The 14343-nt window shown below is 46.0% G+C and overlaps 1 protein-coding gene across 2 annotated transcripts; it reads left to right on the top strand.

Annotated features, from left to right (window-relative positions):
* The first annotated feature begins 770 nt into the window (after window positions 1-770).
* On the top strand, window positions 771-13285 carry MSL1 (MSL complex subunit 1). 2 transcript variants are annotated; one of them, XM_010960452.3, is made up of 9 exons: window positions 771-2186; window positions 4629-4852; window positions 5970-6352; window positions 8261-8308; window positions 8766-8830; window positions 9486-9553; window positions 9964-10088; window positions 10257-10329; window positions 10727-13285. In XM_010960452.3, the coding sequence occupies exons 1-9, from the start codon at window positions 1419-1421 to the stop codon at window positions 10815-10817; spliced, it is 1845 nt and encodes a 614-aa protein (XP_010958754.2). In that variant the 5' UTR covers window positions 771-1418; the 3' UTR covers window positions 10818-13285. The 2 variants fall into 2 exon arrangements, with proteins under 2 accessions (XP_010958754.2, XP_045376681.2); XM_045520725.2 differs by lacking the exon at window positions 8261-8308.
* The last annotated feature ends 1058 nt before the right edge of the window (window positions 13286-14343 follow it).

Genomic DNA, 14343 nt, shown 5'->3' with positions numbered 1-14343 from the left:
AGAAGGCTGGGGAGATGGCCATTGGGAAAGAACTCTTAGTAGTTGGCAATACTTCATTCCAGGGAGGTGGTGGCAACAACTCCCTAGGCAGCAGACATCATGGATTTTCCTCCCTCAGGGAACCAGAGGTCCCCTCCGTTTCTGGTCAGGATCCCTTAGAGACAAAGAACTTCATTCTCTCCCATAACAGTGTGGGGCTGCTGGGGAGGGCAGGGGGTGGAGGGGTTAGAAGTCTATGCCCAAGAAACACCCACAGGCTCAAACAGGAGCCTGCATCCTGACTCTGGTCCAGGAGTGCGGGGCCGCGGGGGCCGCGGGTCCCCTCTGGCGAGGGCCAAGCCAGTTGCCAAGGTGCCTAAGGAAGAGGCCGCCCAGCGCAGGCCGGGAACGTGGAGCGCCCGGGACACTTCCACAGACGGCGCATCTGCCTGCCGAAACCCCCTTTCCTTCCCCTCAACTCCATTCTCTCGCGCTCAGCTCTCCCGGGGCGCCTCCGCATTCCCCTTCTACCCGTCGCCGCCCTCGCCCTTTCTTCCCTCCTCCTGACCCTCCCCCGGATCGCCCCTCCCCCGGCAGCCCACCTTCACCCCGCCGCTCCGCGGGCTCCTCGGTCCTCACCCCTCATCCCCGGCCTCCCCTCGCCGGCCCCCCGCGCCCGGGGCCCCCGCGGCCCCCTCCCCGCCCTCCTCGAGGCAGCGGCGGCCCCTTCCACAATAGCGCGATCCGCCTCCCTCCTCTCGGCTCCCGGTTCGCTCCCGCCCGCTTCCCTCCCCGCGCATGCGCCCTCCGGTCGGCGGCGGCTGCGGCGGTGGTGGCTCCGAGCGGCTTCGTTTTTTTAAAGGGAAACGCTGAGGCGCCAGGGGTGACTGTGGGGGAGGGGGACCCCGAGCCCGGAGACCCCTGCAGGAGGCGACAGACCCCCTCCCGGAGTAGGAGGGCTTTGGGCGGACCCATCCCTCCCACCCCCTCCTGAGGAGGAGGGGGGGGAAAATGGAGGCTCGGGGCGGCTGAGGCGAGCTCCGGGGCGGGGGGCCGGGGCGGGGAAGGGGGGGTGTGGGGTGGGGAGACGAGGCGGGCCCGGCCGGGCCAGGGGGGGCCGAAGCGAGCTCCGGGGATGAGCTCGGGGGCGGCTGGGTGCGAGCTCCTGCCTCTGAGGCGAAGGCGGCGGCGGCGGCAGCAGAGGCGGCGGCGAGGCCCCCATGGGCCGGCGGCGGGCCTCAGCCGCGGCCTCTACTTCTCCGCACGCCGGCGGGATGGCGCCCGGGCCCCGGAGGAGCCGCGCTAGCCGAAGCCTGCTGCCGCGCTGCTGAGGCGAGCCCGCCAAACTCCCCTCCCCCTCCTCCGTCCTAGACCCCCCGCACCTCGCCCCTTCCCCACCCCCTCCTCCGTCTCGGTCCCCGGCGCTGCTCCGGACCACTATGACCATGAGATCCGCAGTGTTCAAGGCGGCCGCGGCCCCTGCCGGCGGCAACCCTGAGCAGCGACTGGACTACGAGCGGGCTGCGGCGCTGGGCGGGCCCGAGGACGAGCCCGGGGCGGCCGAAGCCCACTTCCTCCCCCGGCACCGTAAGCTCAAGGAGCCGGGGCCCCCGCTGGCCTCCTCCCAGGGCGGGAGCCCGGCGCCCTCCCCGGCCGGCTGTGGCGGCAAGGGCCGGGGCTTGTTACTGCCGGCCGGGGCGGCCCCGGGGCAGCAGGAAGAGAGCTGGGGCGGCTCGGTGCCCTTGCCCTGTCCGCCCCCGGCCACCAAACAAGCTGGCATTGGGGGGGAGCCAGCGGCAGCCGGAGCCGGTTGCAGTCCCCGACCCAAGTATCAGGCGGTGCTGCCCATTCAGACGGGCTCTCTCGTGGCGGCGGCCAAAGAGCCTACGCCCTGGGCTGGGGACAAGGGTGGGGCGGCTCCCCCAGCTGCCACCGCCTCAGACCCGGCGGGACCCCCACCACTACCTCTGCCCGGGCCGCCACCCCTTGCACCCACCGCCACCGCTGGGACACTGGCGGCCAGCGAGGGCCGATGGAAGAGTATGAGGAAGAGCCCTCTCGGGGGTGGCGGCGGCTCGGGAGCCTCCAGTCAGGCCGCCTGCCTCAAACAGATCCTTCTGCTGCAATTGGACCTCATCGAACAGCAGCAGCAGCAGCTGCAGGCCAAGGAGAAGGAGATCGAGGAGCTGAAGTCTGAGAGAGACACGGTACGGGAGGGGTTAATCTGCGTTCGGGACGAGGAGCGAGTTGTGCGCATGCTCGGGGGAAGGGGTGCTGTAGGTTAAGGTATCCCTGGGTTAGGGTCTTGGAGGTTGGCCACCAGCAAAGGAGTCGTCTTAGGTGCCGGGTCCTTGGGAGCCAGGCTCACAGACACATTGAGTTGGAGGGAAAGGTTAAAGGGCAACCTCCTAGTGGGAGGGGGAGGGGACGTTTCAGGTGCCAAAGGGTTAATTTAAAATGACAGCCCCAGACTTGTGGGAAAGACGTTTCGAGTGGGAAAAGACCTGATTTGTGAGAGGTTGAAAATGAAAAGGTGGGCTGCATATGTGGTGGCTTATGGAAGGGGTTAAGTTAAAGAGCTCTGCGTTAGAAGTGCGTTTTGGAGGAGAGGCACATAGCAGCTGTTGCTCTAAGCACTACTGTAGCATCTTTACAGTAGTAGGCCTTTTAACTGGCAGATACGTAGAGGTGATTCACAGTGGAATCCTGTTTTAGCTTTTAAAACTGACATTAAGAGAATCATTGCCTTTGATTTCAGACAGTTTTTAATAGGAATCTGAGTTATAAACATGACCTACTGACCAGTTCCTTGTATAAGCATGGTGTTTAGAGGCTGGAAGATTTTTAAGGCATCAGTGGAAATTAAGCTTATTAAGTGTATTAAGTAGACCAGAATTTCCCCCCACTATTTTAGAATCTTAAGGTAGTGGGGAAGTCATTTATTACTTCTTTGTACTTCTCAGGAGCATGACTGTGTAGGCTTGTTTTTACTGCAGCAGTAGTTAAAGGCACCTTTCACGTTAAAACATATTCCTTCATTTATCAGGAAAGCTGTGGTGGTGGGGTAATACCGTGCTAGCATACCTTACAGCTGCCTAAAAATAAACATGGTTTCTACAATTGTTGTGTTCTGGCTGCAGCAGTCTCTCTCCCTCTCCCTCCCTTTCTCTCTCTCTCTCTCTCTGGCATTTGTGTGCACCAAGGGCTGAGCAAGGGAACGGAGGGCTATTCATTTCGTTTGCTTTCCAAATGAATCTCTTCAGGCAGCCGCTACCGGAGAATGCATTCTGCAAGGTGGAATGGGAGCTGGGGCAGGTCTCATTAAAATATCTCATGGTGTTGATTTGTGGAAGTTACTCAACATGGAGGTGGCACTGCTCAGCTACTGTACTGCAGTCTAGGGGTGTGATGGTACTGTAATAACAACACATCATATCCTTACTTGGGAGGGGGGAGGAGGGAAGAGAAGGACCAGTGAAGGAGAAGAAATCAAGGAAATGTCACCCACAAACCGTGGTTAAGTAATGTTAAGGCTGTGACTCAAAACTGGAAACAGAGTATGGCTGACAGGGGGGCTCTCTGCTGATTGTGGAGATTTCTGCTCAGTTCCTGAGGTAATGGCCCCTTTGCAGACTTTCCTAGGCAGGAAAAGTGGGGTGAGTTAAGGATAGCGTGTCAGTCTGAACTTGGCATTCACTGCTTCTGTTGTGTATTGCAGACTTAGCATTGCCTAAGCTTGTTTCTCTTATTCCAGTTGCTGTTTGGCCTCTCATGAAATCTATGCAGCTAAATGGATGTAGTGAAATCAACATTAATATCACTGTCTAACTCAAATAAAATTCTGCTTATAGGAGATAAGTAGCACAGTTGGCACCTCTTTTTGGAACATTTTAATGTGAAGTTTTCAATGATACAGACTTCCATTTTCTGTTTGATTATGTGGTCCGCCCTTTAAATAGAGTTAGAAGATTTTGTTTTTAATACTTAGCTAAATAGGTTTTTTTTCTGTTATCTCGAATGTAAAGCAATATGCATATTTGATGATCGATGGGATTTATGGGTACTGGTTCTTATAATTATTCCAAATTGAGTGTTCACTGTTTAGGTGGCACCTCCCCCCTCCTCCTTTCATATAACACTGGAATCCCTAGTGGCTCTGTGATTGTGTGAGATTTTAATTCCTTCTCAATGTACTGTCTGGACTTTGCCCTTGTGTATAGCGTTTTGGAGTGAAAGTAGAGGGGATAGTGTTTGGAGAACCTTAGTGCCTCCTCAAAGAGCATTAAGGTTAATTCTGGAAACTCCCAAACTGACTTGGAGCCACAAGGTTAGCAGTAGCAGAGACCATGCCATTTTAAAAACATGTGGCATCCCAGTGAAGAGGATTTTCTTTCAGAAGAATGAACTACAAATTCCCCCATGCCCTTCCCCAACTATAACGGTTAGCCCCTACAATTAAATGGTGTACCTTGTCTTGTCTATTGTGTTTAAGGAAATCTAGTCAGATTAATGTCTGCCTATTAAGATAAGTTGAATTGCTATAGTTCATGGAAAAAGGCAGAAGACCATATTGATTCCAAAATGGGGCTAAGTACCTGCGTTGAATTTTTTTGTTTTTTAAGCCTGCATTTTGCCACTCTCTCTTTTAGCTTCTTGCTCGGATTGAACGTATGGAAAGGCGGATGCAGCTGGTAAAGAAGGATAACGAGAAAGAAAGGCACAAGCTGTTTCAGGGCTATGAAACTGAAGAGAGAGAGGAAACGGAGCTATCTGAGAAAATTAAACTGGAGTGCCAGCCGGAGCTTTCCGAGACATCCCAGACTCTGCCTCCCAAGCCTTTCTCCTGTGGGCGGAGTGGAAAGGGACACAAAAGGTGTGCTGATAACTTTGTTACACTGTCTAGACAGGAGGACACTTGTTTCCAGTGACTGAGAGTAAGGGATTAGGATTTATGAATTATGAAATTTTATGTTTTCTTCCCTAATAGGAAGCCCCCATTTGGAAGTATAGAAGGAAAGATTCCTGTTACGAATTAGTTTTAATACAACTATATTAATCATGAGGTCTTCTGTGCTGAGAAACTATCTTGAAACATTCTTACACAGTGTATAAAAGTCTGTTAGGAACATATTGGTCACAGTAGTAATTACAGAATGCAGAGTACATCATAAAGAGAATGGGCCACAAATGTGACAGCTGAGTTTCTTAAAGAGAACTATAGCCCTTCACTTCAAGTTAAGAAGTGTTAAATTCTTTCATTGCATTAGACAGTTTCACATTAAAATGTAAGATCTAACCATCCTTGGACTCAAAGTGATTAGTCTAGCTGTAAAGATGACATACATTTTGAAAACTTTGCAGGATTCAACTGCAATAAAATATGCTGATAGATTATAGTGATACTAAGTTTTGTAAAATTCAGAGGTGTTAAAAATTATTGTGAGTTAGAATAGTGAAACTTTAAGGAGAAGAGGGATCTTGGAACAAAATATGGTAAAAAGGAGAAGAGATGGCATTCTAGAAGTGTGTGTGTGTGTAGATTGGTGGGAAAAAGCCAGAAGATACAAGAAAAAAAGAAATAGAGATTATAATTAACATGGTATAGGATTGAGGGTGTGTAGCAGGGGAATAAGAGACTGGTCCCTGGTTGACAGGACTGAAATAGGACTCAGGGTAGAGGCATCTAATGTTAGCTGAAAGGATCTTGAATAAAATAGGAACCTTATTAGATTTAGTAGGAGTAGGATCCCAGTAGAGGTTCTTAATCATGGAAACTCACTTGTTCAACAAACATTTACTAAGGGCCTGTTATATATACTGTTAAGCATGAAGCTGTTCCTCCTCATGATGGCCAAATGAACCCAGACATTTACATACCTGAATACTGGTCATTTTGGAGCAAGCTTAATTCTCTTGCCCCCAAATGTAATCAAATCAGATTTCATTCAAGAGTCAATAAATTTTGTAATGTTTTCTTCCCTATCTAATAGGAAATCCCCATTTGGAAGTACAGAAAGAAAGATTCCTGTTAAAAAGCTGGCTCCTGAATTTTCAAAAGTCAAAACAAAAACTCCTAAGCACTCTCCCGTTAAAGAGGAACCCTGTGGTTCCTTATCTGAAACTGTTTGTAAACGTGAATTGAGGAGCCAAGAAACTCCAGAAAAGCCCCGGTCTTCAGTGGACACCCCACCAAGACTCTCGACTCCCCAGAAGGGACCCAGCACCCATCCCAAGGAGAAAGCCTTCTCAAGTGAGATAGAAGATTTGCCGTACCTTTCCACCACAGAAATGTATTTGTGTCGTTGGCACCAGCCTCCCCCATCACCGTTACCATTACGGGAATCCTCTCCAAAGAAGGAGGAGACTGTAGCAAGTAAGGCATAGAGAACACTTGCTCTTATACCCTAGTGGTGGCGGTCAAGCTAACAAGTGTGAAAATGCCTTTGGCATTTTTTAAAAAGTGCAATCAATAAAGCAGAGTTCTGTCAAGAATGAGTAAGTTAACAGCCAGAGACAGACACTATGCAGGCATTGCAAATAGATGGAATTACAGCAAAATGTGCTCAATGTATTTGCCTGCTTACAACACTGGGAGATGTGTTTGCCAGTAAGTTGCTCATCACAAGAGCACCAGACTTGGGGGTGTAATCTCCGGCAACTTGCATGCCCTCTGAAAGAAGGGTTTTCTGTGCTGTGAAATGCATAGAACTTATACTTTGCCATGCACGACTGTTCCTGCAATTGATATTGTGTGAAACCTGGGAGGGTGGTCTTTGGGTGTTCTCAGGGGCCAATGGTAATTTTTGGGTTGGGGAGCCAGCTTGGGGTGGGGAATTTCACCTGGGCCTCCGCTCTTAAACTATATAAAACATTTATCTGTATCTCTATGTCCCGGTCTGGGGGGCAGGAGGAATCTGCCAAAGACCAACAGTCTTACTTTATCTTACTATACTTCACAAAGGTTCTAAATGTGAAGAGTTTACTTGGATTGCAGTAGCCCATTGGTTGTTCATATATTTAAATAAAATGGTCTACAAACTATTTTTCAAACAATAAGGACTATCTTGGGATATCTGAGCTGCTTGGGATGGGTGTGGGGTATGGGACCTTGGTCTTCATTCCCTTTTTTTCTTCATGGCTTCCACACAGAGATGCTCCCCTATCTCCTACATCAACCAGTAACTGGAATGTGCCTTCAATCGTGTCATGTTAGTCTGTGACAGTCACTGCGGGTGCTCTGGGGTGATGGTGGGGAAGCCTTCTTGGATAGACCCGCAGCCCTGAGTTTCTACTACTGTGTCTTTCCCTAGCGGGGATGGGGATGGGAATCCATTCCAATGAGACAAGAGCATTCTCCAGGCTTTGTTTGGCTGTTCTGTGACAAAATTAAGTGGGGAAGATAGATTCGTTTTCTTAATTATCTAAAATTCATTAGGCCTCACACTTGAGTACATGAGATAGACCAGGACCCTGATCTAGGTTCAGGTTTTTTGTTGGTTCAGTCAGTTGAACAGGTTCATCCTTAATGGTTAACCTTCTTGCTGCCATGGCAATGCTGTGTGATAACTTAAGAGAAACTGTGAAGCAATTTCCCATCCGGGATTGGGAAATGGCTTGGTCCGGAGCTGTTCTGTGTGACTGGCTGTTTTTGAAAACCCTCTCTGCTCTAGTACAGAAAATTCCAAACACCTCTGAGATTGTGGGTCTAGGAGTACAGAAGGAGTATGATTGCGGGATCCCCGCCCTTTGAGGAGCCTGAGTTGTGAATAAACGTGTGAATCCTTATTCTTGACGCCCCCTATCTCAAGAGGAAGTCTCAATGGCTTGTTCTGAGGAAGCCAAAGTCTTTGTGCATGTTGTTCAGGCTGGACCAGCAAGGTAGTTTGTTTGGAGGGAGGAGGGAGCTGTTTAAGAAGACTACATATGTAAGTTTTGAGAACACTGATCTTTTATTTGAAAAATAGGGTCAACTTTTACTCACCTGCCATGTTCTGAGTTTAAGGTTTGATATCCTTGGCCATCAACTGTTGCAGGGAAACCACCCTAAATAATGAAGAAAAGAAGTCGTCTCAGTGTAAAAAAAAAAGTGGTGGGCTTATTTTCTTTTCTTTTGTCTGTTGTTCCCTCTTCCCCTTCCCCAGAGAGAAATTCTCAAAAGAACAACTCAAAAAACCAAAATGGCTTCCTAGTGAGAACTTCAGTGATGATCCTTTCCTCCATTTTGGGTGTGGGCTTTTTTTCTTTTTACACTGAGATGATTCTTCTTTCCTGCATTATTTAGGGTGTCTGATGCCATCAAGTGTTGCAGGAGAAACTTCAGTCTTGGCTGGTGAGTAGAATAGGAGCTACTGTGCTGGCTGGGCCTGGGGTGGCGGTTGGTGGGATGGTGGATGGTTGGGAGCTGCATTTCCCCATCAGCTGGATGTGGGAGAGTGAGATTCCTTGGCATATGATTACACTATAGACTTCAAAATGACTACAAATTTCAGTTGTTTTTCAGGAACTGCAATAGCATCCATTATATGAATTGTCAGGTATCGGTTTAGGGTTTTTTGTGATCCTGTGTTTGGCAGACGGCAATGGCATTTTAGGTTCTTTTAATATCATAGCAAGGACACTGAATATGGCTTCAGGTGAGGCCATAGAATGGATTCCTATCACTTGGTAACTTTGTCTTATCTGGGGAGAGACCTCTTGTCCTAGTGAATAGTAGGTTGTGTGACCTTGGATTTAAGGGTGGTTCCACCCCTCCTCCCTTTCTTTTTCTTTTTTTTTTTTCTTTCCAGTTCCTTCTTGGAGGGACCACTCAGTAGAGCCTCTAAGGGACCCAAATCCTTCAGACATTTTGGAGGTAGGTACCCAAGACCTGTCAGTGGAAGGGAGTGAGAGATAGATAGAAATGGGGGTGTAACTGGAATATGTCATTGTAACCTATAGATGGGTTAAATAGAGCTTTAAAGCCAGAGGGGAACTTGAGAGATGATGTAATCCAACTCCTTTATTGTATAAATGAGAAAACTGAGGTCCAGAGTGGCTAAATGATTTATTCAAAAATAGCTGGGGAATGTTCAAAACAAAGGTAGACTTCATGTTAAGTAGAAAAGTTAGCATGTACTACTCAGCAGCAGAATTACCTATTCCAAGCTCATTTGACTTTTAAAAGTTTGATATTTACTTTAAACTCAGACTCTTAACAAAGTATGGAGGTGGGGAGGGTTTATAGCAGTCTCAAGGGTTGTCAGGGGTTTGTTTCAGTTTGATGTGACTTTCACCTTGGAAAGTTATATCAATGATTTTGAAATACGGAGATTCTGCAAGGGTAGAGGTGGGGAAAGGAGTGTGTGTTTTGTTGGTTTTATTACCAGGAGATTCCCATGATATCCATAGAGCTCACAGACTCAGGTGGGACCCGAAGGTGAAAGATTTTACATTCCTGGAAGCTGGAAATGAGTGTATGCATGTCACACAGTGATAAACAGCTTATAAACTTGCTATTCTTTACACAGAACCTGGATGACAGTGTGTTTTCAAAGCGGCATGCAAAACTGGAGCTGGATGAGAAGAGAAGGAAAAGGTGAGGCTAGAGATGTTAATTCTGGGAACGACTGAGCCCGGTAGGACCCTGACCTCTCTCATCTGTGCTGAGGAGAGCCTTGGAGCTCTTCATACTTTTAAATTACTGGCTTCCCAATTGGTTGAGTATCTGTGTTTGTTGTTACAGGTAAAATGTTTGACCTCTTTTTCTTCTTGGGAAACACCAACACATACATGATTTAGATTGCTAGACCTAAACAGCTCTTCCCTAACCAAGCAGGCAGTTCTGTCTTTACCCCTACTACCTCTCAACCCCACCTCCCCCACCACCCCACCCCATCTAGAAGACTCAGCAAAGATCTCCCTAACATCTGGATTGTGTGAGTTGCTTTATAGAGCAGGTTTTCAGTAATGTTGGGTTTGTTTGTTTTGTTTTCTGGTTTTTCCCAGATGGGATATTCAGAGGATCAGGGAACAAAGAATTTTACAGCGACTGCAGCTCAGAATGTATAAAAAGAAAGGAATTCAGGAATCTGAGCCTGAGGTTACCTCATTTTTCCCTGAGCCAGATGATGGTAAGTTTTGTTTGTCTAAAAGAATAGGTTTTTCAGAGAAGAAAAAGGGTGCAAGTCTCCAGGATACAACTTGCTCTGAATGAATATGCAGTATTTTGGAGCAGGTACAGTTGCTAGACATTTCCCATCTGTGTCACTAACAAGGTCCCATTTGGCTTTCTTCCATAGTTGAAAGTTTGATGATTACCCCCTTCTTGCCTGTTGTAGCATTTGGACGACCATTACCAAAACTAACTCCACAGTAAGTATAAAGTCTTTTTCCCCCTCCTCTCAGGCAGTTTGCACTTCCCCTCCCTTTCAGACTTCGTGAAAGCCCACACGTAAGGTGGCATCACTGGCTTAGGGACAGCCATGGCTCTTTGACAGAAGTGAGGCTGCCTGGGCAATTAGCTTTTGCAGTGATAAGATTCTAAGCCAGGAATTAGGAGGATTGCTTTTTGAGTTAGAAATAGATTATTCAGTCACTTTAATAGCACACTGTTGTTCTGGCTTTGAGGTAGGAAGGGAACTCCAAACTTGGGGCTTGGAAGTCAGGGCTAGGAGTGTGAAGGGCATAATGTCTTTTTTTGAGTTATTCTCATGTCAATACTAAATTTCCTCTAGTCTTGCAAGTTGATTTCCTTATCCTTTTTTACCAGGAATTTTGAGCTGCCCTGGTTGGATGAGCGTAGCCGATGCAGGTTAGAGATCCAGAAGAAGCAAACACCTCATCGGACATGTAGGAAATAGCTGTGCTGGCAAGAACCTTCTGTCTTCAGATAGTTGTAGCATGCCATTCCCAGAGAGTGGCAGAGACCTGTATATGTGACCTCTGTCCTCATGTATGTTACCATTCGCTGATAATGCCCTTCCATACTCCCCTGATCTCCGTTTTGTTTTCATCACTGTGATTTCACAAAAACTCTTTCATTGGGCTAATTGTGAATTATGGAGGGTGACTGGGATTTCTTTTCCCTTTTTGGGGAAATGAGCTCTCAAGGTAAATCTATAGAATGGCAGATTCGGACGTTTCAGGGGTCTGCTTCTCTACATTTGCCTATGTTAAAGGGGTAAAAGGGCTCTCTTCATTAGACTTGTGTAAGATGAAGCAACCCCTGCCTTTAGAGCTGTGCCTGCATGGCACTCTTCTGGCCCTGGTATACCCTTCCTTATAGTTTCAGTATAGTGGTTTTTACCCTAAAACAGAACAAAATAAGCCTCACCATGAGCTTAAGGACCATATGAGGAATAACAAGTGATGTGATGAAACAAGTCATCTTCACAGGGTAGAAAAGAGATTGAAGAGTTGGTAGATAAATATCTGAAAACAGTTGCTCTGTTAAAACTATTCTGTGATATAGCCATGTGGGAAGGCATGTTTGGCTATGATCATTTTCTTAGTTAATGGGTAACTGAATTTCCTCCTCCACCCCTCAAAAAATAAAATCCCTGGAAAAGAGCATGAGGATGGTTAGTTTGGGACCAGTTATGGCTCTAAACAAAAGCAGCTGGCATTTGGGGGTGGCTTGCCAGAACCTGTGTAGATGTCCTTGTGTCACATCACTTCTCGAGTATTCCTTAGTTGGGTTTTATCCTTTTAGCTGAGCTCATGGTGGTGGGATAGAGGTTTTGGGAGGGTGGGGGTATATGTGGAAATATGTGTTTCCTTTGGCTGGCAAATGTCTACATCTTGAAACAAACAGATGTACCTAATGAGCTTCTCCATTCACTTTGTAAAAATAGATTTGTATGTGTACCATCTTGGTCCCCCCCGCCCCCCCCCCCCCTTAAAAAAAAGTTTTCAGGACAGCACTCCAGGCCACTTTGGTCTCAGTGTAAAATCCCTGTAACTATCTGGAAGGAAAATAGAGCCAAGACCTCTGGTCTTAAATATATAGGAATTGCCTTTCTTTAGTCTTCAGGACTATTGTGTGAAAACAAGTAGGGGTCTAATCTCCTAGAAGGTAGGGGCTTTTATCCTTGAAGAGAATATGTCCCCAGATTATTAGCACTTTTAGAGGAGAAGCCAAGGTATGTAGGGTGTGTGGCCGGCCCATCAGTGGAGCGTGAGAGAATGGGATACCATTGTGGGAAGAAAAGAAAAGTTCCTCAGGGGCCTCCCACTGCTAAAGCTTTTTGTGAGATGTTGATCTGTGCTCCCTGAGTTTGACTTTTAAAGGAGTTACTCCGGCAGCACATGTAGTATTCTTGGATGATCTCGCTGCTCTTATTTCTCCTTATCTGTGTATGTGTGGCCATGGTTTTTCATTTGTAACTCCATCTGCTTAGGAGAGAGTGGGCTCTCCACAAGGGAACCTGCTGTGAACTTCACGGCAGCAAGAACGTAGAGAGAAATAGGACTTATTCCACTAGGGGCTCTCATCTCACACCTTAAGGAGAGGAAGGAGATTTCTAGAAAAACTGGGCCAGGTTTTCTTTGTTCTCCATCATTTTAATATGGCAAGCTGTTTGGCTTTCCTACTCCGACCTATGTTATGTTCCTTTATAATGTGCCCCAAAAGAAAAAAGACCAATCAGTGTCTGTTTATTTTATTCCTTGATTCCTCTCAGTTTCTGCTTGATTTTCAGCATTTGTTGGATTCCTAATTTGGATATGGGTTAGCAAATTTAACCTTTATGTTTGTGCCTACCCAGGGGACTCCCCAGATTCTGAACATGAGTTAGACTAAGAGGAATCCATGAGGTGCTATCTGGCCAGATTTAAGTGGATTCTATTTCTTTGGTTTTCCCTCTACCTAGAACCTCTATTTTATTGTCCCCTCTTCTAGATCAATTCTCCTTTGTTTTGGATATACTGAAGTTTTGGAGGAGGTTGGAGAGTAGATTAGCAAAGTTCCAAGAGCGAAATCACAGTGTGTTAGAGTGTGGGGGGAAAATTAGTCTTATTTTTTCCCTACATGGGATACAACACTGTGAAATTCAATCTTCAGCTGAAGGCCCTGCAATTCTCCTAAAACATAGTTCTTTTGTTTCTCTTCTTTTTTTTTTTTTTTTAACAAAGTTTAAGCTAGTGTTAATAAATTAAAAAGAAATTGCTTGTCTGTCTACTTCAGCTTTGTTTATGCCCATTTCATATTGTTGTCTGTGTTGTAATTCATACTTTTGATACCATTTCTGATGTGTAAAATTGGTTGTCTTGTAAATATCTTATAAAGAGTTCAATTGTAAATAAACTATTGTGGCTGTTAATTTTTGAACTTCCGCTTCAATTTATTAATTTACCGGGAAGCAGTAAACAATTCTGCCTGCATATTTTAAAAGATTAGAAAAAGAAATCCATTTTCACAAAAATAGAAAAACACACCATTTTTTACTTTTATATGAGGTATTCACTTCCATTTTTGTATGAACACAATGTATGTTTCATCCCCCTTTGTCCTGTGTTCTTCCTTACACATAATTGGCAACTTAAAAAAACAAGAGATTATAGGATGCTTGGTGCCTGGTATCTAAATTAATAAAACCTCAGTTGGAAAGACTTAGAGGTCATCTAGTCTGACCCCTAATACATGATTTCCCTTTGACAACATTCCAGACAAATGAAGTGCAGCTTCTCCTTTAACACTTTGTTTTCTCCTATACATTTTTTTCTAGTGACAAAATCTAACTTCTTGTAACTCGAGCCCATTGGTTCTTGCTTTGCTTTCCAGGGTGATGAAAAAAGATCAATTCGTCCTTTTCTCACAGTCCCTCAAATAGTTAAAGACTGCTGTGGCTATCCCAATCTTCATGGTAAACATTCAGAGATCTTACAATTGTTCCTCAAAATAAAGGATTTTGAATGTTTCAGTTCTCTCTAGTTGAGTGAACAATTTGCACATGTCCATTTAAAAATTGCACCCAGACCAAACAACTGAAATGCAAAGTGGCAGACTATCACTTTCCTTTAGACACCAAACTTGGCAGCCTTATTGTATCAATTTACCTTGTGATCAATAGGATCTTCTAGGTCTTTATTTTTTGTTTGAACCTTTAAACACTTATTAGATCATACATCCTCCAGTTTGAACGCAGCCAGTTGGTTTTTGGAGGTGTATTTACAAGTTGTCACATTTGGACTCTTGTTTAACCAGTTGAGATCTTTTTGGATCCTGGATATCTCTCTTAAGACATTCAGAATGCCTTCTAGTTTCATATTGTCTATAAATTGGATAGGCATCAGGATCCTTAACCATATGATTTATAAAAATATTACACAGCACAGAATGCTGTGCTATGCCATAGTGACCTTTATCTGGTGTATATTAATGTGCAC

This window comes from Camelus bactrianus, chromosome 16, assembly GCF_048773025.1.
Source record: "Camelus bactrianus isolate YW-2024 breed Bactrian camel chromosome 16, ASM4877302v1, whole genome shotgun sequence".
Lineage (NCBI taxonomy): Eukaryota > Metazoa > Chordata > Mammalia > Artiodactyla > Camelidae > Camelus > Camelus bactrianus.
The sequence above is the reverse complement of the archived record's forward strand: the minus strand, read 5'-3'. Positions and strand labels throughout refer to the sequence as shown.

Bases quoted from the DNA above. Each gene is read 5' to 3' on its own strand.
- MSL1 (XM_010960452.3), top strand. From the start codon at position 1,419: ATGACCATGAGATCCGCAGTGTTCAAGGCGGCCGCGGCCCCTGCCGGC. The intron at 8,309-8,765 runs GTGAGTAGAATA...TTTTCTTTCCAG, and splicing joins AGAAACTTCAGTCTTGGCTG to TTCCTTCTTGGAGGGACCAC. The intron at 10,330-10,726 runs GTAAGTATAAAG...CTTTTTTACCAG, and splicing joins TTACCAAAACTAACTCCACA to GAATTTTGAGCTGCCCTGGT.